This window comes from Mustela lutreola, chromosome 3 (assembly GCF_030435805.1).
Source record: "Mustela lutreola isolate mMusLut2 chromosome 3, mMusLut2.pri, whole genome shotgun sequence".
Classification (NCBI taxonomy): domain Eukaryota; kingdom Metazoa; phylum Chordata; class Mammalia; order Carnivora; family Mustelidae; genus Mustela; species Mustela lutreola.
In genome coordinates this window covers 182,359,957-182,385,923 of record NC_081292.1, presented here as the reverse complement: position 1 = coordinate 182,385,923, position 25,967 = coordinate 182,359,957, and the positions used below count along the sequence as shown (strand labels likewise).

General features: G+C 53.5%; 2 protein-coding genes and 1 long non-coding RNA gene across 10 annotated transcripts in view; 1 reads left to right on the top strand and 2 right to left on the bottom strand.

Moving 5' to 3' along the window:
- Positions 1-1,292: 1,292 nt before the first annotated feature.
- IHH (Indian hedgehog signaling molecule) lies at positions 1,293-7,797 on the bottom strand. Its single transcript, XM_059168008.1, has 3 exons — positions 7,114-7,797; positions 4,440-4,701; positions 1,293-2,754 (listed from the first exon to the last, which is right to left on the bottom strand). The coding sequence occupies exons 1-3, from the start codon at positions 7,423-7,425 to the stop codon at positions 2,096-2,098; spliced, it is 1,233 nt and encodes a 410-aa protein (XP_059023991.1). The 5' UTR covers positions 7,426-7,797; the 3' UTR covers positions 1,293-2,095.
- On the top strand, positions 6,812-24,296 carry LOC131827438 (uncharacterized). Of its 4 annotated transcripts, none has more exons than XR_009352025.1 (7): positions 6,812-7,183; positions 10,464-10,552; positions 11,382-11,585; positions 15,286-15,447; positions 21,967-22,185; positions 22,571-22,809; positions 23,698-24,296. It is a non-coding gene; the product is annotated as an uncharacterized LOC131827438 (long non-coding RNA). The 4 variants fall into 4 exon arrangements; XR_009352024.1 differs by lacking the exon at positions 23,698-24,296 and adding an exon at positions 15,638-16,774 and having other exon boundaries at positions 22,571-22,749; XR_009352023.1 differs by lacking the exon at positions 23,698-24,296 and adding an exon at positions 10,733-10,856 and having other exon boundaries at positions 22,571-22,749.
- NHEJ1 (non-homologous end joining factor 1) overlaps positions 21,262-25,967 on the bottom strand; it is an 80,430-nt gene continuing 75,724 nt past the window's right edge. For all 5 annotated transcript variants that reach the window (XM_059168013.1, XM_059168010.1, XM_059168012.1 and 2 more), the window contains exons 6-8: positions 22,747-22,864; positions 22,199-22,317; positions 21,262-21,781 (exon numbers count right to left, since the gene is read on the bottom strand). In XM_059168013.1, the coding sequence (XP_059023996.1) occupies positions 21,707-21,781; positions 22,199-22,317; positions 22,747-22,864 (312 nt within the window). In that variant the 3' untranslated portion in view covers positions 21,262-21,706. The remainder of the gene's footprint in view (positions 21,782-22,198; positions 22,318-22,746; positions 22,865-25,967) is intronic.

The window sequence follows — 25,967 nt, the reverse complement described above, 5'->3', positions numbered from 1 at the left end:
GTCAAAACTGGGCCCAAAGGCCAAGATGCATGGGTTTGAATCCTGCTTCTGTCCCTTGCTCCGTCACCTCGGGCAAGTTACTTAACCTCCCTGTGCTTCTGTGCTCATCTGGAACATGATAATATGAAATCATACATCGCATAAGGTTGTTACCAGAATTAAGTAGCTTCCTATAAAGCACTCAGAACAATGCATAGTGATGGTTAGTCTGCACCAGACAACAGCAGTTGTCATTATTGCCTGGGGGACCCTATTTCCTCCCAGATGACACAGCTTCCAGAGCAATGATGTTTTCTCCGGTGTTTTCCTCCATGGAGATGGGGGAAGGGTGAGGTAAGAGTCCAAGCAGTCATCCCTGAGGTGGAGGGGAGAAACTGGTGTGTTTTAGCAACTGGCTCTCCATGGTTGGGGGAACTCTACTTCGGAGCGTACACTCGTTTCCGTGGTGTGAATTCTCCTGCCGTGGCCTATTTCAACTGGCTTATTAAATGTCTGACAATTTCACAAATATACCACTGGATCTGGGCATCTTGGCTATTTGTAGTGAGATCAGCTCAGAAAAAACAGCCTTGGGCTCGAGAGACCAAGAGAAAATGAAGAAGGGGGTCATCTTGTCTGGGCAACCAACTGGGCCTTCTCTAGACTAAGCCATGTTTCTTCAAGGGCCATCCATGGGCCATCAGCCATGTTGGGTGTGTTTGTGAAAAGTTCCTGTGCCTTGTCTGGATCTGTTACAGCAGAATTGTTTGAGTGGAGCCAGGAATCATTTTTAAACACGCTGCAGAGGGAGCTCTGAGGTTTGAGACCTGCTAGATTAGGGACCCCTGAGTTATCCCAGAAGTCAGAATGGGCCACAAGGCAGATGCGAATTCTACAGAATCTTCTTGTACCATGGTCCAGTACTCTCACTGAAGGAAGAGAACCCCAGGCCCCGAGAAAGTCTGGAGCAAGCGGGAAAAGGGCCTTGACTAGGCACAGTGAGGTGGTTTGAGAGGAGTAATGGGGCCCTGGGCTAGTTACCTCAGTTTTCTCTCTGGTCCAGTGGTGTTTAAGGCAAAGTTGGAGGTCAGCACGTGAAAGGCCTTGCCTAGCGCCGAGCCCAGCTCTCTGGGGCCGGGTGTGTGTGTGTGTGTAGGGGGAGGCTTTGCTGGGCTGCTGGATGAGGAGGGCCTGCAGAGATGGTGGGAGCATGGGAGGTTCTGTCCACAGAGGAAGGTGAGCACATCCCGGACAGACCCACCCATGGGTCCAGACTGTGTATTGGCCCCACTCAGCATCCTAGACTCTACAGCTCTAACAACTTAAATAATTTTTATTACAAAAGGAAGAAAAGACCAAAACATCCCCCAAATTCTCCCATGGGCTTTCCGCTCCATGCCAATAAATAAGGTGGGGGGAGACTGACCGGAGGGGGAGTGGGGGTCGTGGTTCAGCAGAAGAGGGAGCTTAGCTCAGGCTGGGGCTGAAGGACATCCAGCCCCCTCCCCAGGTTCCCGGGCGCTGTGATCACATTGGCTGAAACCCAGAACTCCTCCCGCTGATAGCAACAGTCTCTGGAGGCGTCCCGAGGAGTGTGTCCGGAAAGGAAGGTCCTGCCTCATGATGGCCAGGCTGGCTGCCCTACCCTACGGCCTTCTCGGTTCTGGGCAGCTGATGTCGAGTCCAGCCAGCTCCCTGCTGGCTCCCAGGGAATCTAGCAGCATCAACTGAGGGACAAGCCCACCTACAAGGGGCCTAAGACAGATGGAACGGGTCTTCCCCCGCAGGGGAGACAGGTATGAAAAGTCGAAGGGAGAGCTGGCTGGGTTGGCCCCGCTCTGCCAGCCTTGAGGTCTCTAGGGTAGAAGGCTAGACCAGCCCCACCCACCCCTACCAACCAGCTGGGCTTTCAACCCTGTCACTGCATCAAAGTGGGATGGGTGGTCGACACTGGCACTGCCCAATGAAGCTGCAATGGCGTGTCTCCGTGAAAGAGGAGATGGTGGGAACCAGTGCCCCCCCGACTCAGGTCCCGTCCAGCACCAGTGCCCTGCTACTGGCAAGGAGGCCTTTGGACTGAGTCAGGAAGCTGCGGGAGGGCAGCCAAGGGGACTTTTCAGCTCCCTGGCCCGGCCATGCCCAGTGAGTGGAAACTGCCCTCTTCCAGCAGGAGCCGTCCCAGACGGTAGAGCAGCCGAGGGTACCAGTGCACGCCCTCTCCCGGGGTCCAGCTGCCCCACACCGAGCTGTGAAACAGTCGCAGGGGCCAAAAGGCCAACTGAGCCAGACGGTGGTCGGCCACGGCCGCAAAGCAGGAAGCCACCACATCCTCCACCACCAGCGTCCCGTGTCTGGTTAGTGGGGCGTAGGCCCCCACTGCCACGTGTGTGGAGACAGCCGCCACTCGGGCGGCCTGCAGGCCTGGCACCCCAGCCACCAGCACGTACTGGCCAGGCTGCACTTGGCTGGCAAAGGTGGCCCGGAAGTGGGCCGCTGGTTCCGTGTGATTGTTGGAGGTGAAGAGCAGGTGGGCAGGCGTGAGTGCCAGGCGGCGCGGGGGGTCCTGGGTCTCGATGACCCGGAAGGCCCTCAGCCTGTCTGGCTCACGGTCCAGGAAAATGAGCACGTCACTGAAGGTGGGGTTCCCATCCTCCCCCATGGCCAGCACCCGGTCTCCAGGCCTCACGGCCGACAAGGCCACACGTGCCCCACTCTCTAGGCGCACCTGGGCTCCAGCAGGAAAGCAGCCTCCTGTCTTGGCCGCAGCTGAGTGCTCTGTGGGAAGAAGGGACACAAAGGTATTACTACTCTGTCAGAGCACCCCTCCCCAGAGCGCCTCTCACTCCCAGGCTGCCCCCTGCCACCGCTCACCGTACACCAGTCCCATGCAGCCTTGAATCCACCCCAGCCCACGATGTCATCTTCCTCCCTTCCCCCACTGCCACCCAATCAAAGCCTTTGCCAGCGAGAGGAGTGGACTCAGTGTGCTGAGACCCACGGGTGAGGAGGAAAGGGCCCCTCTAAAGCCCAGGGAAAGCTCCCACCTGCCCTCCATCCTGACAGTGCCTTGAGGCTGTCAGAGAGGACCAGGATTGTCTGAGATGGGCAGCAGTCAGCCGTGACCTGACACTCGGCAAGCAGCAGTCTCCGTGGAGAAGGCACTTAGCTCCTCTGGGGTCTGGAGGTCCCGTTATTTCTCACTCTTTGCTCAGACACTCCCCCCAAATTGCCCTCTCAGATGGACTCCCCAAGTTCTGGGCCAGAGCTGAACCTCAGAGTCCATAAGGAAGTGAGAGGAGGACCGGCCATGCACAAACACAGATGTCTGGGGAGCCTCGGAGCAGACAGTCAGGCCAGGGCCCGGCTCACTGGCAAGGGTAAAATCACCGTCTTCAGTTCGTGTGCTGGGTCCTTGTGTGGGGACAGGACATGGTGGCACTGGGGAGTGGCATGGAGGGCAGTGTTGGGGGTCAGGAATGAGGATGGAGGTGGCCACTTGGGGAGTTGGCCCCAAGCCAGTGTTTCACAGGTGCAGGGTGGACGTGACTTGAAGCAGATACCACTGGTGGACAAGTGCCCGAGGGGAGGGCGGGGGTGGGGGCCCCATGGTGTGCCCCGGTGGGTCTGGGAATAGGAAGCAGTGGGCCTGGTCTCAGTGTGCCAGGTCTTCAAGTGTCGACTATGGCCCGGTGCCTACAGCCTGGTGGGGCTAGGCTGGCCGTCATGCAGGAAACTTTTGAAGCATCTGTGACTGGGTTCAGTGTAGGTGACAGGGATGTTGACAAGGTCGAGGGAGGGGCGAGGCCCCCATGCCTGCCCATTTGGATCAACAAGGCGGCCAATCTGGGAAAATCCACTTTATTGAGTCCACTCTGTTTATTCTGGCCCTCGTGGCTGGCTTTGCCCCAAAATGTCCAGCTTCAGGGCCCTGGGGGGGAGAGGTTGGGGACACCTGCACCCCCCCCGGGGGGAGCATAGGAAGTGCCCTAAAGGGCCTGACCTGCCGCAGGGTTGTGGATTCTGAATCTCTGGGCTCCTGGCTCCTGGTCAGGCAGGCTGGTGTCTGGGCACGCCCTGGCCCCGGCCCCTGGTCCCACCACCCGCTTCCATTCTGAGTCAGCTGAGTGGGGAGGCCATCTCTGTCACAGCCTGGCTTCCATCTGTCCAGCTCGCTCTGGCTTGCACTTCCTGCGGCAGGCTCTGGACTGCGGACTGCAAGGCCGGCCCCCAGCAGTGCTGGGACAGGCCCTGTCTCCCTAGGCTCCTGCCATGACACTACCAGGGACGGGACGAGCAGGTGGTCAGCAGCAGCAGCGGGGAGCGCCGCAGACGTCTTCTTCCCTGGGGTCCCCTCCTCCATCCCCTGGCCGGCCTCTTCACCTTCCGGGCAGCAGCGAGCCCTGTGCCTGCCCACGCCCTGCGGCCCCGGCCCCGGGCCCAGCCCCCAGGCAGCGGCTCACCGGACTTGACGGAGCAATGCACGTGGGCCTTGGACTCGTAATACACCCAGTCGAAGCCGGCCTCCACGGCCAGGCGAGCCAGCAGTCCGTACTTATTGCGGTCGCGGTCTGAAGTAGTAATGTCCACTGCGCGGCCCTCGTAGTGCAGCGACTCCTCCGAGTGGTGACCGTCTTCGTCCCAGCCTTCAGTCACTCGCAGCTTCACACCAGGCCACTGGTTCATCACTGAGATGGCCAGAGAGTTCAGGCGGTCCTTGCAGCGCTGCAAGAGGAAAGCACATGGAGTTAGGGGGAAATGCTGACCTGCATGCCAGGCCTCTCCCAGATCATCTGCCTGAGTTGGGAAACCGGGGAGGTGCTCTATCCCTGTCTCTTAAGAACAAAGAGCCCTAACTTGTTTCCTTGCATTCTAGCATCTGGCTGCTCCAGGGACCTGGACCGCATGGTGGCGCCACAAATCCGGAGGGCCCCGCGGGAGGTCCACCCTTGGGCGACCTTCTCTGATAAGTGGCCCCTCCTCTCTGCACTCCCTCCCCTCAGATCGGGCCACCCATCCCTCCACAGATGGGGCTACTCTCCCAGCACCCAGTCCCCCTGTCCCACCAAGGCCCTGGAGACCAGAAACCGCCCTTTGCTAGCAGGGTGGGGGGTGGGGGGAAGTGGTAGCAAAGCCGACTGCCTCCGGCAGGACTGCTAGGCATGCAAGGCCGGAGGTGCCCAGTAGGTGTCACCGTAGCCTCAGGGCTGAAGCCCCCCAATCCCAGCCCTGAGGGATGGCAGGTGCAGAGGGCCCCAGCAGCGTGGGGGTGTGTTGGAGGGGAATCCCGGGCTGCCTGGATCTCTCCAGCGCCAAAGAGTTCTTCCTTTCAATTCCTGCTGCTACTGAAGATCCAAAAGCCTCCAGCAATGGATCGGAGGATGGGGAAGCAGGGGAACCAGAAGCTGATGGAAATGCTAGCTCACAGCCCGGCCAGATGGAGGGCGACAGGAAGCATCTCCCGATGCATGGGGAGCCCCTGGGGTTGATAATCCCAGGACACATTCTCCCTGAGTCCAGAGCCATGAGCACCTCTGCGTGGCCCCTATCAGAGAACGGATCCGAGGAAACGAGCCTCTGATCTCAGCAAGCCAGCTCTGCGCTCTGTCTCACATGGGGGCGGGAGTTGAGCTGTGCCCTGGCCTACCGGGAAGGACCAGGGAGCTCATCTGTCTGTGGTGACTCCCACCATGCCTACAGCCCAAAGGACCCTACAGTTGACTGGGGGGATGGGCATGTGAGAGAGGGGTCCCTTTCACAGTCCTTGACTGGGTGCGGGGCCCTGCCACGCCTAGGCAGCCGGTGCCCCACCTGGGAGAGCCCAGGCCCCACAGACCCTTGGACTCGGGTCTCCCAGGAGCCAACAGCAGCTACAGCCCAAGGTTTGGCCAACCTCTGGGGCCAGCAGCCTACCTGGGGGGGCGCTCACTGCCCAGGGAGGGAGCTCTGCGTACTCCTTGCCTCCAGGCTTCTAGCCCCCCACCTACGGCAGCCCCGCAGGCCCCTGCTCCCCGCCCCTCTCTCCCTCCCCCCCCCCCTCGGTCCAGAGCCCGCGCGCGCTGTCAATGATTGCCCAGCCCGTGGCCCGGATCCTTATCTGCATTCCTCGGCGCCCGGCCCGGCCCGGCCACCAGCCAACCTTCGGCCCCGACACCGGCCGGCCAGCCCCGGCGCCAGGGCGCAGGCTGAGGGTTGTGCTGGAGCTGCTCTTCCCAGAGCACCTAACGAGCAGGCTCCCTGCCTGCGGGGGCAGCCCAGGGACACCACTGAGGAAGGGGACGAAGGTTTCTGATTCCTTGGGACCCAGGCTGCAGGAAAGAAAGTTTGCCCCCCAAGAGCGTGGGCTGAGCGTGTCCTCTTCCGCGCTTGCAGAGACTAGCTAGCGTCAGCTCTGCTCCCGGCCTTCCCAGGCAGGCATCGTGGCTCTTCTCTTTCAGCCCTCCCCGGCCGGCCACCAAGCCCAGGGGATCCCCCAAGTTCGTTCCCAGAGCGCGAAGTTCCCGGCACCCCACCCTTAACCGCAGCTGGGCCATTCAGCTCTCGGGACAGACACGTGGGCTCGCCGGGCAAGTTCCCTTTTCCACCTCCGCCTCCCAGCCCAACTCTTCCCGCTGTCCCTAAGACCAGACCCAGGGGGGACGCTACTCCAGGAGGGGGCAGCGCAGCGGACCACAAGCGCGCGGGAAGGAAAGGCCCTCTGCGCCCACAGCTTCTTCGCCTTTGGGGTGCCCGATGGCTTCAAAAGGAGAGGGGCGCAGCCGTGAGGAAGGTTAGGCCCGGAGGGACTGAGTGGGTTCCGGAGGCACGGGAGGTGGTGGAGGCCAGGTACCTCCGGGTGCCGCGTCTGACCTCAGCTGCCTGCACTCCGGGCCAGAGAAGCTGCCTCCACCCGGCTGCGCCGTGGCGCTTGGAGGCGGGGAGCTCTCCTCACAGCCTCCGGCAGGTTCGCGGATGTCCGCGCTCTCCCCGGAGACCCCTGGCCGGCCCATCTTGGGCAGCAGGCGGCCGGGCTTGGCGAGAGGGGCAGGTGCCAGGGGGCGTGCCAGCCAGTCGAGAAAAGGTGCCAGGGGGGCGGGGAGGGCCGGGCAGGTGGCGGTGCTTCGGCGGCGGCGCCCTGCGAGGGCGGGTCGCGCTCACCTGGGTCATGAGGCGGTCGGCGCCCGTGTTCTCCTCGTCCTTGAAGATGATGTCGGGATTGTAGTTGGGGGTGAGCTCCTTGAAGCGCTCCGAGCTGCGCGCGATCTTGCCTTCATAGCGCCCGCTGGCGCCCAGGGTCTTCTCGGGCACGTTGGGGCTGAACTGCTTGTAGGCGAGCGGCACGAGCTTGCGCGGCGGCCGCCGCCGGCTGCCCACCACCCGGCCCGGCCCGCAGCCCCGCGCCGCCGGCACCAGCAGCAGCAGCAGGAGCAGGCAGAACTGCAGTCGGGGCCGGAGCCGGGCGGGAGACATGGCCGGGGAGCCCGAGCGAGAGGCGGGCGAGGGCGCCTGGTGGGCTGGTGGGCGAGCGAGTCGACGGGAGCGCTGGGGGGACTCAGGCGTCCGGCTGGCTACGGGGGGCTCCAGGCGGGGGCGCCATGGGCTGCCGCGGCGCGGCGCAGGGCCGGCGGGACTCAGGTGCGGGGCGGGGGCCCGGGGCCCTGGCTGGTGGCGGCGCGCTGTCCCCCTCGGCGCCTCGACTCTGAGCTGCCCGGCTCGCCGGCCGCCAATAAATAGGCCGGCCCGTTTGTTTTGGCAACGCGGCGGCGGCGGGGGGCGGCGGGCGGCGGGGCTGCGGGCCGCCGGGCTGGGCTGGGCTGGCCGGCGGGGCTGCCGGGCCCCGCGGTTAGCACCCCGGCCCGGCGGTCAGGCGGCTCGGGCGGAGCGGGAGCTGCTGCCGTCTGCGGCGCAGCTCGGGGCCGAGTGAGAGGGGAAATGGAAGAGATCCGGGCTCGGGCCCCGCGCAGACCGCACCCTACCCATGTCCCTGCCTCCTGTGCGCTCGACAGCGAACCTGCAGCAAGGGCGGCACAGCCTCCTCCCCCTCGGGCGGGCGGCCCCGGCACCAGCCAGCCCTCGTCCCGCTCGCTCCTCCGCTGCGTCCGCCCGCCCGCTGCCCTCGGCGCCCCCTGTGCTGCCTGAGTTCGCCCTCCCCGCCCAGACGCGCCCCACCCCGCCTGGGCCTCGCCTCTGGGTTCCCCGCGGCTCCGGGGTGCCCCGCCAGACGCAAACCTCCCGGACAGGAGCTGCCACCCCCACAGAGACCGCAACCCACGGCGCGGCCGGACGCGAGGGGCGGGGGGCAGTGGCGGGACCGCACAGCCGCCTACGGTGTCCCCTGCGGGGAAGTAAAGCCAAAAGGCAGGAGGCCGCTCCTAACCTGGGGCCCCGCCCTGGCCCAGGAGACGCGCCTTCTGGGCTCGGTGCACTGAATTCCCTATCAACCCGGCGCACATCCTATGACCCCCAGGTGTGCAGCGTGGGAGTGGGGCATCCAGCCTCACAAAGAGTCGGAGAGGGGGTTTTGAGTTGGAAACACTATTAAAGAGAGCAAACTGAAGTTGCAAAGGGAGGGGCCAAGATGCCGAGAAGAGTTGCTAATGGTGAAACCGCCAGAATCCTGGAGAAAATGACCACCGCGGAGAGGGGCAGCACAGGTCTCGGGTACAGGGACTTACTAAGGACCATCTCAGCGATTTGGAGCTGCTGGCGCGCTGGACAATTACTCTGTTATTTCTACTTGACAAATTAGAAAGCACAGAGAATACACAGAGGCAGCCAGAGAAGCATGGTTTGTGTACCTATTTTAATATGCCTTTCAGGAAAGCTGAATTAATTCGAATTTATTCTGCTAAAACAAGAGAAGGCAAATATGTTAAAGACAAATGCCACCATCGCAACAAATGATATGATTCGGTTGCAATATATCCTAACATTCAGTAGAGATAGAAATAGAAAGATTTTAAAATGCTCGATCCAAGAATACTAACACAATAAGTACCGTTTTGCTGATAGGTGCCCAAGGCACAGAAGCTAGTAGATATTATTATACCAAGTATTCTAGTTGCATTATCTAATTTAAACTCACATCCCTCAATGAGGCTATTATTATTCCTGGTTTACAAAGGAAGATTTTGTAGTTCAAAGAAGATGAACAACTAGTTTCTGGCTGAGGAGCAGAGAGGAATTCAAATCCTCGACCCTCTACCTGGGTCTGACCCCAGAGCCCCAACCCTCTCCCGCATTGGTGTGCTGGCCCTCTGTCTTCTGCCACCAGTACAGCCCGGGGGTTTGGATGGTGGTGGCTTTTCACAGATGTGCTCATGTGTTCTCTGGGTCGATTTTGTGAACAGAAGTTCAGAATTGCTGAGGACTCAAGGTAGTGCTTAATCCAATCACTTCATTTATAGAAAAGGAAACTGAGGCCCACAGAAGGGAAGTTATAATGACGCCACCAGAAGTAGACTTGGATACAGGATGGGCTGTTTCTTTTCCTCCCCTTTGCCCCATGTTCCCTACACTGGGTTCTTCCTTCCTTGGTATTTGGATTCTGTCTCCCAGTCTCAGACCACTCTGATGTTGTTTCTTTTCCTTAAAGCTCTCAGAGAGCTTTAAGGCATATTTTCCGGGGCTCAGAAGATATCCCTGCGATATTCCCCACCTGTCTGCCTCTCTTCCCCTGATTTCCCGGGCAGACTACTCAGCCAGGCCAGCACCTCTCCCCATCCAGACTAACTGGGGCCCTCTTCTTATGGAGCTCTAAAGAAGACCACCCCATAGGCTTCCAATGTGTTATGTAATAATCATCTAGAGCAGTTTTGCCTTAAATTCAGTCTGTCTTTCTTCCTTCCTCTCTAATGCAAATTCAACTCCTTTCCCTTTTTTTTTTTTTTTTTTTTTCCTGGTCTTAGAGATCAAGGCCATTAACCAACTTCAGTCTCGAAGAGTTTGTTAAATTCACTTTCAACCTTCTTTTCTCCAAGTGAAAGACAATTTAAGATTCTCTTAGAGGCTCAAACTTCTAACCATGTATTAACTTTGCCATTCTTCCTCTCACTTCCCTTCTTAAACTGTGACCCTGTGGAATACAGATCTCTGGTAAAGACCTGATCTGTGTCAAAAAAGCAGTCATCAGTGCTGAGAGAGTTTGGCATTGGGAGTGCTCCTCGCATGGGGTGCCCTTACCACAGTGTAACCTTGTTGGTTGAGATCGGGGCTCCACCAAGTCCAGTCCCTCCTCTGCCTGGCTAACTTAGGAGCAGAGCTCAGGGTGTGGACTGGGAGAAGCAGGGGAGGGGGGGCGTGGCTGATATTTATCAAGTCTATTCTCTATGACACTTACCTTAAGCACTTAGTCACATCTTCCCAACAACCCCCTGCCCATGGCAGTTATTATTCTCACATTACTGATCTACAACCCTAAGGCTCTAAAGATAAAGTTACTTGTTTGGGGTCCCATGGTCATTTGAACCCCGGAGCTTCTTCACTCTGAACTTACACTTTTTTCTCAGGACACAGTGGTGGTTCAGGATCTCAATCTCAAATTCAGATCTGCATCCATTCGGTCACCTGCAGTGGAAGGAGGGTGGAGAAGAGGCCCGTAAGTAAAGCATCGTCACTTCCACGGCAGTGATCCTGGAGCGCTTTCGATCCCAACTGGGGCCCAAGATGGCTTGGCTGCCCATGTTCTTAGCCGTTCGGTAGATGTGGGGTAGCTTTGCACTTACGCTCATCCATCCAGAAGCAAATGCAGCCTGCTCCTTTTTCTGGTCACTGGTAGATCCTGTTGCCAATAAACTGGAGAACCAAGGTGTGCCACTCCCGGGGCCAGCAATGGCCTGGAGTTTAAGCAGCGGAAACAGAGCCTGATGAGGGCACCTCACATCTGAGTCCTGGGCCTATTGGTAAAATCACTTTCCTTCTCCCTCCTCTAGACCCCTTCGCTCCCTCAATCGTCTGGATTTTGCAAAGAACAAAGTAAAATCTATTTCTTTGGATATGCTGATTTCTTTTTTGCTTACTAGAGTGCACGTTGGAAAACTAGGTCGGAAAGAAAGAGGAGAGGGAGGAAAAGACACCATAGAACCGGATAATTTAAACATATCTGTTGGGGGCACCTGGATGGGTCACTCTGTAGAGTGTGGGACTCTTGATCTCAGGGACATGAGTTCCAACCCTATGTTGGGTGTAGAGATTACAAATGAAAATTTAAAGGTTTTACTATCTGTTTATTAGACTACTATGCTAGTATATTTACTCCATCTTGAAATTAACACTGTAGTACAAATACCACGTGCAGCTTGTCATCTATTTGTACAGGTGTGTGTAGGTATGTGCGTGTGTACAGACGTGTGTGTATAATCACAGAATCACACACATAATCTGCGCTGGTCCGTATTTCTGTAATCAACTAGTCTTTTTCCTCTTAGTCCTGCCACTTGCCCAGATCAATCTTGCTCTAAATCCATGGGAGCCGAGCCACAACAAGACAAGTTTCAGGAATGCTGTTAGTCGAATACCTGCCGGTGACTCAGGGCACAGCAGCCCCGGCTCATGGAAAGAGCACCAGGCCTGGAATCGGCCGATCTGCACCCGAACGTGGTCTCTGATACCTTCTACCCATGTGGCCTTGGGTAAGTCACTTGACTTCTCTAAATTTTAGTTTTCTCATGTATCAAGTGAAAAGCTTATCAGTTACCTCGGAGGACTGTTGAGAGGGTTAAAAGTATAAGCTGTAAAGTACAAGTATAAGCTGTAAACTCCAAAGCTTTTGTGTCATTATCCTCCATTGGGTTGGCTAGCAACAGCGGCTGTCTGATTCCTATCATCCGTCCAAGGGGAGTAGCATCCATCCAGCTGCTCATACTCCGCTGCTCCTACTTGTGTGTCCCGAGACGGCAGTGGGATTAAGAGGATTCTTTCTCTGAGGGATCATCTACCTTGTGCACAACAGCGTGATGGGCACATAAAGACAGAGAATGCAAACAGAAAGTCAAAGACACCATTGTTTTTCTCAAGAAATTTACTATTTAACCTCAAAAATAAATCGTGAAAATAAAAGACAGTTACGAAGCAGTGAATACCACTCCTGAATGAGTACAGAATAATGCATTATAAACTAGAGAAGTTAGTAGATCCGGGCCTAGAAGGGTATGGAACTGGGAAGCTGTTAGCCTGGGATCTTTTCTTCCCATTGACCTCTCCCGCTAGTTGTCCCAGTGACTGAACTGTTGAAATGTTTTTCATCATCTTTAGATGATTTTGATATCTATTTCATAGGTGCTCTAATTCCAACTGGTGATGGGGTTAGACCTCTTGAAAGATATCCGTTTTGAAGGAGGGGAAGGAATGCCTAGAAAGAATGAAGAGGAAACTCGGAGATGGGCTGTGGCTCAAACACAGATGATGGCACAGTGATAATGAAAACCCAAGCTGGACAATCTAGGAAGGGGGGAGGTTCCACTGCGATCTGATGTAACCTTCACTAAAGCCTTATGAAATTGACACCATTATCTTCGTTTTACGAATGAGGAACTACTAAGGTTCAGAGCTTGTAAGCGAGGGAGTTGGAGTTGGAATCCAGACCGGTTTGACTCCATAATAACCCCATTTCTTTGTGATTCCTGGGGCAAGCACACTGGGTTGTTGGCCTCTGTTCAAGACACTCATTTTCTCTCTAAATCTAGGGGACTCTTTTGTTACCTTTATCTTGGATTTTTAACACCTCATATCTTTGACCATTTCCCCAGCTGGTTGGGATCATTCTGATTTCTGTTGATTTTTTTAAGTAGGCTCTACACCCAACGTGGGGGTCAAACTCATAGTCCTGAGATCAAGAGTTTCCACTCTACCGACTAAGCCAGGCAGGCGCCCCTGTACCTTTGATTTTTTAAAAAAGATTTTTATTTATTTATTTGAGAGAGAGAGAGAATGAGAAGGGGGAGGGTCAAAGGGAGAAGCAGATTCCCTGCTGAGCAGGGAGCCTGATGTGGGACTCTATCCTGGGACTCCATGACCTGAGCTGAAGGCAGTCGCTTAACCAACTGAGCCACCCGGGTGCCCCATACCCCTGATCTTTTTAAAGAGGTTAGCAACTCCACCAAATTTGGCCCACATGCAGAAATGGTAGCAGGCCTGTCTTTCAAGCCTCAGATCAGTCCAGAGCACATTTTGGAGATCCAATTAGAGCCACTCAAATGCTTTCAAAGCCAGCTGCTGATCAGAAATGAGAATGTCAAGTTACCTTCCCCTAACAATAAGCTCATTACAGGCATTTCAGAGAGATTCCAGCATTAAAGACCTTACTTTGATGATTTTGAAAATGTAGGGGAAAAGTAGCAATATTAGAAGAGGTCCCCTGCTCCCTGCAAATCAGAAACTAAGGACTGTGGTAAACTCTTATAGACTGAAAGACACACATACAAATATATTTCTGTATATGGATAATAACATGTTTGTTAACTAACAAGCTTTATTTCAACCCCAGTGTCTCTATTTGGGAAGAAATTAGTTGCTTCAAGGGAGTCTTGGAAAATACTAGTTCAGTGAATGTTTGGTACAGGAGAGGGTACTACTCTTTTAATACTCAAACGATGCTCTTGGAATGCTTTCTGTAACTGGGTTTGAAACGGCCCTCTCCCCCTCTCTCACCAGTCTCTCTTGGTACAGATAGCATTCTGAGGATACTGGGGATGTACAGCCAAAGAAAGCAAGAAGGTATCTTGTCACTTGTTTCTTCTAACTTGTGTTCTTAGTTTCTGCAAAATGACAGCTCCATTCCATTGTGGTTCTAGCTCACACGATGGCATTCGGCCCCACTCTCTCCTTCTGACAGGTTGCTCCAAACCAAAAAGATGAAATTCGTTTGTGTCCACAAGTTTCTAAAGCCCCTTCAAGATACCGCCGGGGTGGACAGTGGTGTGTGTGGGGTGTGTGTGTGTGTGTGTGTGTGTGATCATCTTTCTTCAAATATTCACACCACGAGTCGTGTTGAGCCCCTAGAGAGTGCCAAACATGACCTGAATTGCTTGAGATGTGAGAGAATCAGAGAAACGAGAAGAGAGCCCTGCCCTTGTGGAGCTGCATAGTCTAGTGGGGAAGCATTAGGGATACTGACAATTAAAAATAACGAAGTTGCACAATGTGTTACTGGGGAACCTGAAGGAACATCAGCACAAACTGTGGAAGGGAGGAGAAGGAGTGGGAGGGCGGCCTGCTTGTGGGGAGGGTGTGAGGTTGGGAGGTAGGTCACTCTGGTAAGTAAGGTGGTCAGTGGAGGTCTCCCTGAGTGTGGCTTGAGTCAAGACCCAAAAGATGTGAGGTCTTCAAACAAGCAGATGTGTAGGGAAGCGCGTTCTGGAGCAGAGAAAGCAAAGAAAGACCTTACATGCTTGCATATTAAAGAAATAGCATGGAGACCAGTGTGATCAAGGACGAAGCTGGGGCAAGAAACAGAGTAAGCCTGGTTTTCTGCTCTCTAATCATGAGTATAATTTTCAAGCTTTGTATAATGCTCATACTGAAGATAATTTACCCTTAAAGAGATTAGTGTTTGGTATGTAAATATGGACACAATATAGTCTGGTAAAAATAAAAGCCAGTAATAAAAATAAAAAATGAAAATGAAAAAATATATATACAAATAAATAATAAAATAATAGATAGGATTCTTTTAAACATTTTTTAAAAAGAGACATGGGCGTGGCTCTCCACTTTCTACTTTGTATAGTTGAAAACAACTATCCCTTCACTATCGTCTTGGGATGGGAGGCTTCTTGAAAACAGAAGCGACATCTCTGTGGCCAGAAAGCAAGTAGCAGAACATCCCCGATTGGTGGGGATGCTGTGGGGTCAGCACTCAACATATACAGGGCTTGAATTAATGCATGTTTAATTGTGCAATTTCTTATGGAATATGTTTTTTTTTTAAAATTATTTCATTCCTGATATAGTTTCTACAAACCTTTGCCTTTCTTTGAATTCCTTTGGGATGTTTTGGAACACCCTGGTGGACTTTCCCATTGACAGTCCCAGTCTATATACCGCACAAGGTTTAACCAACTGGCCTGGCTTCCGACGTCTCCCTTCCAGGTCCAAACCACGGCCCATCCTCTGGAGCTTCCACTGGGTCATCTTTCTTCCCCCTGACTTCTCTCCACTAGTTGTCCAACTTACTTAACTGTTGAAGTGTTTTCCATCATCTTTAGATCATCTTGACATCAGTTTTGTACCAGCTTCAATGCCATCTGATGATGGCCATTAGGGTGATTTCAAGATTCCTCTCCGGGAGCATACACACATCTTAGAGTCTCACTCCCAAGAACTATTTTCCAGGTGTCCTTCTGCCAGTTTTAAACCAGTTCCTACTTTAAAATGGCTTTGGGGGAGGACCCACAGGAGCCATGCCGGTCCCCAAATTGCCACACAGCACCCTCAGTGAGAAACATCAAAGGCTCCCTCCTGGTGTTCCATCCTCGCCCGATATGACATGATCAAGTAAGTTTCGTTTGGCACAGTTCTACTATTTTCATTCTTCCAATCCTAAAAATGCGCCTACACTTTGACCGTTCAATAGTCCAAGTTGCTGGCGCTGGGCCTCACTGTACCTCAGCTCACTGGCTGTGACACCTCTAAAGGCAAGGTGACAGCGGGGGACAAACTCAGAGTTGGCCATTTCTTAAACCAGGTGCCCTAGTGTCCGCAGGAGGAACGTCGTCTGCCTTTGGCCAAACATACTGCTGCATTAATTTTCCCTTTAGACAATCCAGACCCTGCATCTCCTTTCGATTCCACGTGGCCATTGCCTAGGCCCTCTATTCCCTCTGTCCTCCTCTTCCAATCGTGTAAATTACCCTGCCACTCTGAACTGGTACTTATTAAAAAGAGCAACGTAATGGACATTAGCACCAGCAGAAAACCACCCAAGGTGGGTTATTTGGGTCACATCCACACATCATCAGAGTATGACTCTACATTACTGTCATATCCGGTAACTAATGAAAAAGAAATCCTTTCTGGCAATACCTCTTCCCCCAGCCAGGGCCTTCCTGTTCCTCCCATATGTGACATGGGACCCATCGGTACTGCCGCGTGCCCTGGGCAGCGCCAGGCAGCAGTTGTAAATGAAACTGGCAGGCTTTCCTCCTCCCGTGGTAGCAAATCTTTTAGTCTTGAATAAAGGATCTCTTAACATGCTCCTTCCTCCCAGGACCCCCGGCAGTACTGTGCTTGACCTCTGGCCACAGACCCAGACCCTGCAGGGCTTCCCCCACTCCCCGCCCCCCAGCACCGACTCAGCGCACCATCCTGCTTACCCTTCAAGGCTTGGGGTGGGAGGGGGAAGCTGGATGGAAGGCTAGTCAAGAGGGTTACCCTTACCCTACTCCATTCTCCCTTCTCCTGTCGATCCTATCAGGGGTCCATAAAGCGAGGAGGACTCTGGCCCGGGAGAGGGGGGTAGGGGTTAGGCAAACAGGCCAGGGAGGCAGTTGGTTGAAGTTTAACCACAATATTCTTGGTCTCTATTGTTTTGAGTGAGGCCCAATATTTCCACAGCAGGATTATAGAATCTGATTAACCATGTTAGACAACAATGCCGAGCTGGGATGGGCTTCCCCTTCCAGCTGCCAATATGAAAAAGTAAATATAACACCCAGATTTCAGAAGGGACTCTCAGCAGCCCCCAAGCCCTCCTCCCCAGTTCTAGCCCCGCTTCTGTTTGGGGACCCAAAGTGAGGGGAGGACGAGCGTGGCATCGCAAATGCTCCTTTAACTCCTGGCCCTCGGCCCAGCAGGACAGGTAATCCTGGTACAATCTTCCCAGGTGAGTCAATGGCTATGTGCTCCCCACACCCTGGAGTCCTTCCAGTGCCTCTTCCGGGTTCCCCTGAGCTGGCCCAGACTCTCAGGAACCCATGAGAGTTAGGTGCTGAGAGGCTAGCCGCATTCAAAGGGTCCGGGAGTGTAGAGGGTCCAGCAGAATGTTCTGGGCTCCCAGAGAGAGAGAGACCAAGCACGGGTAGGACTTAACAGCTTGGAAGAGCAAAGGAGCCTTTGCTGGAAGGCTTTGGTGCCATGTCATGACTTCCTGGACGCCAGGGTAAAGAAATGAGACCCCAGAGTTGAGGAACCACCATAAGGCAGCACCTCGGGAGACGGAACAACAGACAGAGGACAGCTGGGCTTGCAGCTCAAGGAACGAGGGATCCCTTAGGTCCCTCTGTGTCACCCATGTGCACACACACAAGCTAATTCAGACTCTCCCTGTCTGGATGTTTCCCCTCAGGATGGGGTCTTCTGATGCCCTGTCCGACACGGTGGGGGTGCGGGGAGGAATACAGCAGTAAGGAGCAACAAGATTAACTCGCAGCTTCCAGAAGGTCGTGGCGGTTTGGGAGATCTCTCCCTCCAAAGTGGGACTCCCCCCCGCTTCCATCGTTCCTCTCCGTAACTGAGTGCCCAGCATAATCCAGTGCAAGTCGGTGAGCCCACGTATTTACTGATATCGGGAACAGGGTCTAGGAACCCAGAGCCAAGGCTCTGGCTCCGAGGCGGGGGTCTTCCTGTAGTAGGTCACTACTCCTTTTGAAGGGTTTCTTCTTTGTGAAAACTAGAATATAGAAAATACTTCAAGGCAGAGCTTAGGAAAGCACACATCCTGGGGCGCCTGGCCGGCTCAGTGGGTAGAGCGTGTAACTCCTGATCCTGGGGTTGTGAGTTCGAGCCCCATGTTGGGTGTAGAGATTACTTCAAAAAGGAAAGAAAAGCATACATCCGGATCTTATCAAAACCCAGTTAACATGAAGTTGCACCGTTTGCTAGTATAATCCCATCATGGTGATATTTTCTGAATCAGGGTCAAAAGCGGACTCTGTTCTCAAAGTGTATTTTTACTCCTTGAGAGTATGAAAGGATGAAAACAGAACGCACACAGGAAATAGGTGTATAACACAGATGACATTAATAGCTCAAATAGCGAGGGGGTAGGCAGAACAGAGAAAGAGCTTATTACATCGTGAGGATGGGTTATTAAGAGGATTGTAGGGTTCCCCTGTACTCTGGGGAGCAGATCTTCCTAGTTTTGTAAATAGGAGAACACGAGGGACAGCATAATGGTGGACAGAAGGAGAACCAGACCAAGCTGTGGCCTTTTCCATCCCCCCAGCCCCCCCCCCCCCCCAATGTCGCTATCCAGAGGCAGACGGGCTCAACTCCCAACCGCCCAGTCGAGGAGCGGAGGTAAGAGCTGGGGGGGATGGGAGGTTTCAGCGAACAGGAAGGCAAGACGTGGGAATTCAAATGTACCACTAGATAAAATTAAGAAGCAGTAGGGCTGAGTATTGGGAGTCTTGACCTTCTCTCCTTCCCCCCAAGTGCTCCGTGGAGGTGAAGTTCATCAGACCCCGGGGAAGCGACAGATTTTTTCCTCGTCCGGAACCGTAGGAGCACTGATCTCTTTGCTTCCTTACACTCCAGAAATTCCAGGGTCAGCTCCTCCAGGTTCAGTGGGAACATGCAGACTAGAAACTCCTTTTTCCCTTCTCAATAACTTTTCTAGCCTTTGGAAACACTCCTTGGTCTAGGAGACGTGACAGAGCAGAGAATGATCCCGGTGGGATTTTTTTCCAGGAGGTGGCCAGGGCGCTGCCCTCAAGGCTGCTGGGAAGCCCTCAGTCAGGCCCGGCCGAAGGAGGTGCTGCCCAGTTGGCCGGCTAAGGGACGAAGATTTCTCTTCCAGCAAAGAGCTTGCCTGTCCCAGCTGACTGTGGGGGGCAGGGGCGCCCGTCCGCGAGGCCAAATAGGCCTGGCAGCCTAGGTGGCGCTATTTCCCTATTTTTAGGTCAAATTGCAAGAACTTCCTCGAGGTCCCTAGTCCTGCTCCTGGTTTGCTGGCTTGCTCCTGTAAACCACCTTATATTATTTTTTTTTCTAAAAATACTCCAAAGCAATTGAAAGAGTCCCTTCTCCCAACAGCCAGCCCTGGCCCCAGCCCCGGCCCCGGGGAGCGGGCGGGTAGGCGGGGAGGTGGGCCACTGCTTTATTAAACACAGGGAAAACTAATATTTACGGAATAAAATTTATGGAGCAGCCACGAGAATTCGACCCTTTTATGTGCATGTGGGGTGGGGGTTGGGCCAGGCTGGGGGCCTGGGGAGGGGCCCAAGCCAGGGGGCAGGGCTGGAGTACAGCCTGGCCAGGCCAATTTGTAGAGGCTGGGATTTCCCTGGAGTTGCCCCCAGGATTCTCAATCACCACCCCTAGCTCGGAGGGGCAAGGATACCCACCCAGGGCAGAGCCTCTGGGAGCACTGCTTCTCGAAGGATATGTTTAGGCAAATCCCTACGCAGGCAGCAAACTTTGGGGTGAAGGGGACAGTGCGGTGGCAGGGAGATCGCTTAGGTGTGCTCTTACTTACTTAAAAGTAATGTGTGACTTAAAGAAGTCCCACATTCTTTCAAGAATGCAAAAAAGTTATGCTCTTAGCATTTTATTCACAATTTCAGGGGATTCACAACTGCCTGGGCCCTCTCTGATAAAAAATGCATGCTCTTGGGGCACCTGAGTGGCTCTGTTTGTTGAGCCTCTGACTCGATCTCAGGGCTGTGAGTTCAAGTTCCTCAGTGGGCTCCATTTTTTTTTTTTTTAATTAAAAATTTAAAAAAAAAATGCATGCTCTTGACACTGTGGTCTTAACACAGAGGGATTATCCAAGGTGAAGAACCCTTACTTCCCCCGACTCAGCTTGCTGGGGAAGTCTTCCCACTTTCCTTGTGGTCTCATACCTCATCGATACCGAAATCTGGCTTGTCTAAATTATGCCAGAAAGAAACCAGGGAACAGAGCGAGCCACCTGAGGGCTTGTTTGTACATAGTCCCCAGTTCACTTCGATGACAGTCCGGATGGTGGGGCGCATCTTAGGGTGCTGTGGTCCAGAAGCCGTTATTGGTGGTGCCTGGGAACGAGCCCTGGGGGAGCCCACAGACTCTCCTGGTCGGGTGAAAGCATGGGGCCCCTGGAGTACTGAGAGCCCCTGGCTGCCCCCTGGCTGTGAGGAGCCAGTGGCAACCAGGAGATCCTACTGAAAGGAGGCAGAGCCTTGGGAGAAGGAGGGTCATAGCAGAAGAAAGAAAGAAGGCCTAGCACCCTTCCCGGAGAACAGAGAACATTGGTCAGTGCAAACACACGGCTAAGAACTCTGCAGTCTCCGTTTAAATGCTGGCTGTTACTTATTAGCTGTGTGACCTTTGATAAGTCACTTAATCGCTTCCAGACTCTATTTCCAAGTGGGTGAACAGTATCTTCCCTCTCTGATGCCGTGAGAATTCAACGTGAGGCGCTTATCAGGGCACCTGGTGTGCATTAACTGCTTAGTACCTGTTAGCTGCTTATATCTGTGCTGTTCTCCTTATAATCATTATCATTTTATTATTGCTTGGGTTGTCCTCTTCCCCATGACCTGACGTAAGGACAGAAACACCCGTCCCAGACAGGGAAGGCGTGGGGATGGGAAGGCATTTGACCATAAGTAAACAAACTAGGCCAGGCCTCCATGGGTCCTGCCCCAACACCTCCCTCCACCCGACAGCTCCCCGTGAACATCGGAGCTCGACTTTCCTTCCTGTCTCTCCGAAGTCGTGTTCCAGAGGGTCTTACCTAGTAAGGAGAACCTCGCCGGAAAGCCCAAGGGACTTTACCAATCCTGGGATGCTAAATCTTGCCTGATCTGTCCAAAGAGTTGACTTTCTCCCTAGGATGTTTCCTTCCTCATAGAAACTTTGCCCTTCTTCCTGCTAAGGCACTGTTCATTCTCTAGGCCAGTTCTGTTGTCCCAGAGAACTCTGTGCCCATTCCTGCTCCCTGCCGTCCTACCTTTTCAAGTTTTCCTAGTTGCCATGTTATTTGAAGTGGCATGAAGTCTCTCCCACTCCAGTGCGAAACTACCTCAGCCCTTGTGCTCAGAGCTCTTTATAATTTTGATCCCAGACTGTGGTTTAGTCTGTTGTCTATGCCTTGGAAACAGACAAAAAAAAAAAAAACAAAAAACAAAAAACAAAAAAAACCCTACATGATGTTGGGCAAAGGAGAGCGGCAGCGATCTGTGCTGTGTTGTGCCCACCACGGAAAGAGTTCTTGAGATCAAAGGTCTCAAATGGAGGCTTAGCACTGGCCACAACGAGAGAAGCATGAGAAGAATCTGAAGGAGCAGATCGAGGGCCTGAACTTCATCTAGAGACAACAATGGGTGGGGCCCAGTAGAGTGAAAGATGTTGGTTCTATGTTCCCCAGAATAAGCAATCTCAAAAGCAGGGGAGTGTGAGTGCTTTTTATTCCATGCTTAAGAGAGAACTGGGTCTCTGAGGAGCACCTAGGGTTCGCTAGAGGCTCTTGAGAAAGGTGGACAAGGCTTCCTGAGAGCATTGTGCCTTTTTGCTGACTTGGCCTCCGTGCCTAGAGTCCATGGTAGGATCCTGGGTCTGGAGAACCTTTAACAAAAGAGAGAAAGGTCTGGGACTCTCGGAAGCTGGCTTCCACTTGGCTAGGGAAGGCCAGTGCCCAATGGGTAGAGCCAAGATTCCCTGGGTTAAGAGTACCCAGGCCTGTCTGTGTGAACTTCTGTTATCTCAGCCTTGTCGGGGGGTGGAGTGCTCTGACTATATAACTCTGTGTCACAGATGTTGCTGCGACGGTAGCTCCTCTCAAGGTGACACAAGGAAGCTCTTCTAGTCCGTCCTCAGCAGTCGAGACAGTGATGGGCTAACTGAAGAGCCCCCTTAGCTTTTTCCTCTTGACCTTTGACAGCTGAGGTCTCTGCACAGGGCCTGAAGGACCCTAGAAAGAAAAGGAACCTGAGTTAACAGAGGTTTTGAACAGATCCACTTAAGTCAGGAGAAGAACTTCTTTGCTCCCGTGGCTCTGGTGGGGGTGAGGGGCTGACACAGGTGTTCTGAAGGCTGTGTCAGGCAACGAATGTGATCTAAGACCCCGTGCCCTGCGCACATCCCTTCTCCCCCCAGGGAACAACCTCCCAGACCATCAGTGGACGTGGGATAAGGAAGAAAAGGAGTCAAGGTCCTTCACTCAGTACAGGAATGGCAGAGAGGAAGTATCAAGGGAAGATGTGAAAGACCATGACTGCCTCCCAGAAATCCGTCATCTGGTGGCCTGGTCACACATATCCTCCAGTATGGTTAATGAGGTGACAAGTTCAAGGACATTTGGCTCAGGGGCTGCAGGTACGTGACTCACTGTGGGCTCTTTCTCAGGCACTGGGAGGGATGGCGCTGAGGAGACTGGCTCTTCTGGCTCGTTCAGAAGTTGGTTTTCTGTCCCTTGTGGGGAGGTGCTGCTTGAGGGCTGAGGATCTCCTGAAATCAGAACAATCAAGGGAAGACTGTGGTAAATACCTTCTTCTTACCAGGGAGGCATTAGCATTAAGCAAGCATTCTGATTGAGGTCAGAGTTCAGGATTAATAATATAAACAGACAGAAGTAGCTACAAGTCCAACCTCCAGCTGACTCTCGGGAAGCCCTGCTTCTACGCTGAAAATTCAGACCAGTGTCAGTGGAGGTTTCTGCAATGATAGAAATGTTCTTCTTCTGCCCTGTCCGACCTGGTAGCTGCCGGCCACGTGGGGCTACTGAGCATTTCAAGTATGGCTACAGCAAAGGAGGAGAGGAATTTTTCATTTCATTTCATTTGTATTTAACTGAAGTATTCACAAGATGCGAGAGCTACCATATTGGAGGGCGGAACTCTAACCCCAGGGAGACCAAGTACTTCCGGAGCTACTCACCGCTGCCGGGATGTTTCTGTCTCACTTGGATCTCTTGTCTGGTGACCGCTGTATACAGACTCTGTAAGTTCATGACAAAGGGTCTCCCGTCACCTACACTGCATGCCTCTGGTAGTTTCTAGAGGGGAGAGGAGATGCTGTCATTGGTTACACTACATTGCCAGAGAAAAGCAGATTGATATCCCATTGGCAGAAGTGGCATCAACCATAAGAGAATTTATACAGGGAAGTTTGATCCAACATATGCATACCTTGTTGGGAACAGTATAAAGACCTCTTGTGAGGTCTTCTCTGAAAGGCAACTCTGAAAGCACATCTTTAATTCCCCCAATACCTATTGTGTTTTCCCATGAATGCCCCTGGGGCATCTGCCCAAGAGTCTCTAGGGCATTTCTTTCAAAGGAATGACCTCTGAGAGGACTGTTTTAGGAAATCATCTTACTTAAATTGTCCCTGAGCTGTACAGATCACCTTTCTACTTACGTTCCCTCCTAAAGTTCCACACTAGAGAGAGAATCAGGATGAAATGCAGGAAAGGGGAGAAAGAGCAAAATAAGAAAGACTGAGAGACAAGACTGAATTATGGAGCTGTGGTGCTTGGTCAGCGGGGGGACTGAAGTGTGCAAAGATTTGGAGGCTTCCCAGCCTTTTTACGTAGCAATCCACAAACCCACAAATGGGGGCGATCATTCCCCCAAGAGCGGAGAAAACTGGCTCTTGAGGGGTGAAAAAATCCTACTCTTTTAAAGTATGAAATGTCTACATACAGTACACAAATAGAATTTTGCTCTCCCTGTGGTATTAAAATTTCCTGAGGGGTAGGGATTAGGCAAAAGTGCCTTAGGTTCCTGAGCAAGATGAGGAGGGGAGAAAGTTGAGAAATCCTGCTCTCATCACACCCTATGTACCTGTTTCCTTCGCTGTGAATGAACCGTGGATTTATATCCACAGGAAAATGCCTTGCCTAGTTCAAGTTTCACGCGCTCGGCTTAACAGACTTGAAGTGACGGCTCTCGGAGACGGAAGCAAGGGCAGTAAAAACGAGATGAAGGCGTCCGGTATCCAGGGGTCCCAAACCTGGCTGCGCTTCGCAATCTTGGAAAGGGCCCAGGATGCCTTCACCTGTGCAGGCAGACTGTCCTGGTTCCCGGCCAAGCTAGCTGGCCTCGGAGGGAAGCTGTGCCAGTAGCTCACAGTGCGCCCACCTGAGAACCCTGGGCGGACCCACAGCTCGCGTCAAGGGCACGTGCTCTGTGCTATAAAGGCATTCGTTTCTGAGAAGCCGCCGAGGGGGAAGGATGAAAGAGAGAAAGCAGGAGAAGCAGGCAAGCAGCTGCTGAACCACAGTCAGGATTATCTCTCCCCAAGGATGGTGGGAGCGGAAACCCTTGCGAATCCCCAGGAAACGCAGCATGCACTTGTGCTCCGAGCCTGGTCCGTCAGGACTCCGTCAGGCTTGGACTCTCACTGGAAACCACAGATAAAGTCAGAACTTTGCTTCTGACCAGCTATCACCGCAGGAGTGAAAGGGCCCTGAGGAGCAAACAGGAAGCGGGTGGGGGTGTGGGGGGTGTGGGGAGGTTGGGGGGCGGTGGGTAAACTATCAGGCCATACACCTCCATCTCCCCTCACTCTCCTTAATTTCAGCCTCCCCAAGCCACGTCCTCTGAAAACAGGTCCTCTTCTCCGCAGACAGAGAGCCCCGACCGTGGACAGGCCAACAGCTGTTCTCCTTCCCTATCTCTCCCATCTCCAGGACCTCCTTCAGATGGCTCCGGGAACGTGGCCTCTCCCAGGCTCCTGCACGCTGGGCTCTGGAGGCCAGGTGCTGCCGGTACAGATGGACGAGGCAGAGTCTCTGCTAACCCATTCCTCACCCTCCTGCCCTCCTGCCCCTTCTATGGAACCAGACAGACACCTACGTTTTTTAGGGCGCTCTTCAGCCACATCCCGAACTGAGTCTCCAGACAAAGTGGCAGAAATGAAAGGCCACTAAAGCTGGTGCGTCCCGAGCCTAAGCCCAAATACAGAACTGATATCCTGGACCTTCCTCCAGATCTTTCCCCATCTCAAGAGATCTGGTCCTGCAGGTGTTGCCGGAAGTTATCCCACCTGAGTACTCTCGGAAAAGTACTAGAAAGAGAATACTGGGGGGCGCCTAGGTGGCTCAGTCTGTTGAGCGTCTACTTTTGGCTCAAGTCAGGATCTCAGGGTCCTGGGATCAAGTCCCACATCCTGATTCTCTGCTCAGCAGGGAGCCTGCTTCTCCCCCTCCCTCTGCCTGTCCCCAAGCTCATACTCTCTCTCTCTAATAAATAAGTAAAATCTTTTAAAAACGAAAGAAAGAGAACAGTGGTATATTTGCTGCATTATCTCCTATGTGCTAGACACTGTTCTAAGAATTTAAATGTATTGACCCATTTTATTTTTTTTCCTGCTGTTTCCCTAGCACCTGGACTGGGGTTGGGGTACATCAACATGGTAGGCACTAGTGTAACCCCATCTTACTGACATGGTCCAACTAGTAAACAGCTCCGCAGGATTAGAACCCAAACAGGCTGACCTCAGGGCCGAGGCGTATGACTACCCTATTTCCTTCTCTAAACAGCAGAATTTTAGTCACAGGAGCCACACAGCCTTTCCTAGGGCCACAGCCACCTGTGGCTCCCATCACAGATCACTCGCCTCAATTCCCCGCCAGCTCAGGAACAAGCTCCCTCAGGCGACAAGAGAGAAGTGAGCAGAGAATCCAGACGTTCTACCAGAAAAGCTGACCCCACCTGGAACCCTTGGTGGGGCCTGAGGCCATCTCTCAGTCCAGCCATCCCCAGCATCACTGCTTCCGTGATGGCATTATCCTCAGAGTGTACAAGGAAGAGGAGGTGGAGAGGCCCGAGCTTGAAAAGGAGAAACATTAGCTCCGTGGGCAGGACAATGGCAGGAGCGAGCTGGGGCAGGCAGCGGAGATCAAAGGGAGAACAGTGGGGTCAGGACTAAGAAAAGCAAACAGCAGTGCCCCCTGCCATAAAAGTGCGAAGGAGCCAGGAGCAAGGTGTACCAGCCACAGAGCGGGTCACTGCGCAGAGTGGGGAGGGAAGAAGACACAGGCTGGTCTACTGCGGACTGCGTTCATCTGATCGACCCAGAACCACTTCTACGCAGCAGAAAGCCCCTGAGATCCTACCGTGTGTTAGGGACTGCAGGACTAGGGTGAGGGAAAA

What these genes read in the sequence shown, in the direction of transcription:
- IHH (XM_059168008.1), bottom strand. Translation starts at nt 7,425, where the DNA reads ATGTCTCCCGCCCGGCTCCGGCCCCGACTGCAGTTCTGCCTGCTCCTG. An exon ending in CCGACCGCCTCATGACCCAG is followed by an intron (nt 4,702 to 7,113) that starts GTGAGCGCGACC and finishes TTCCTCTTGCAG; the next exon opens with CGCTGCAAGGACCGCCTGAA. An exon ending in GCATTGCTCCGTCAAGTCCG is followed by an intron (nt 2,755 to 4,439) that starts GTGAGCCGCTGC and finishes TTCTTCCCACAG; the next exon opens with AGCACTCAGCTGCGGCCAAG.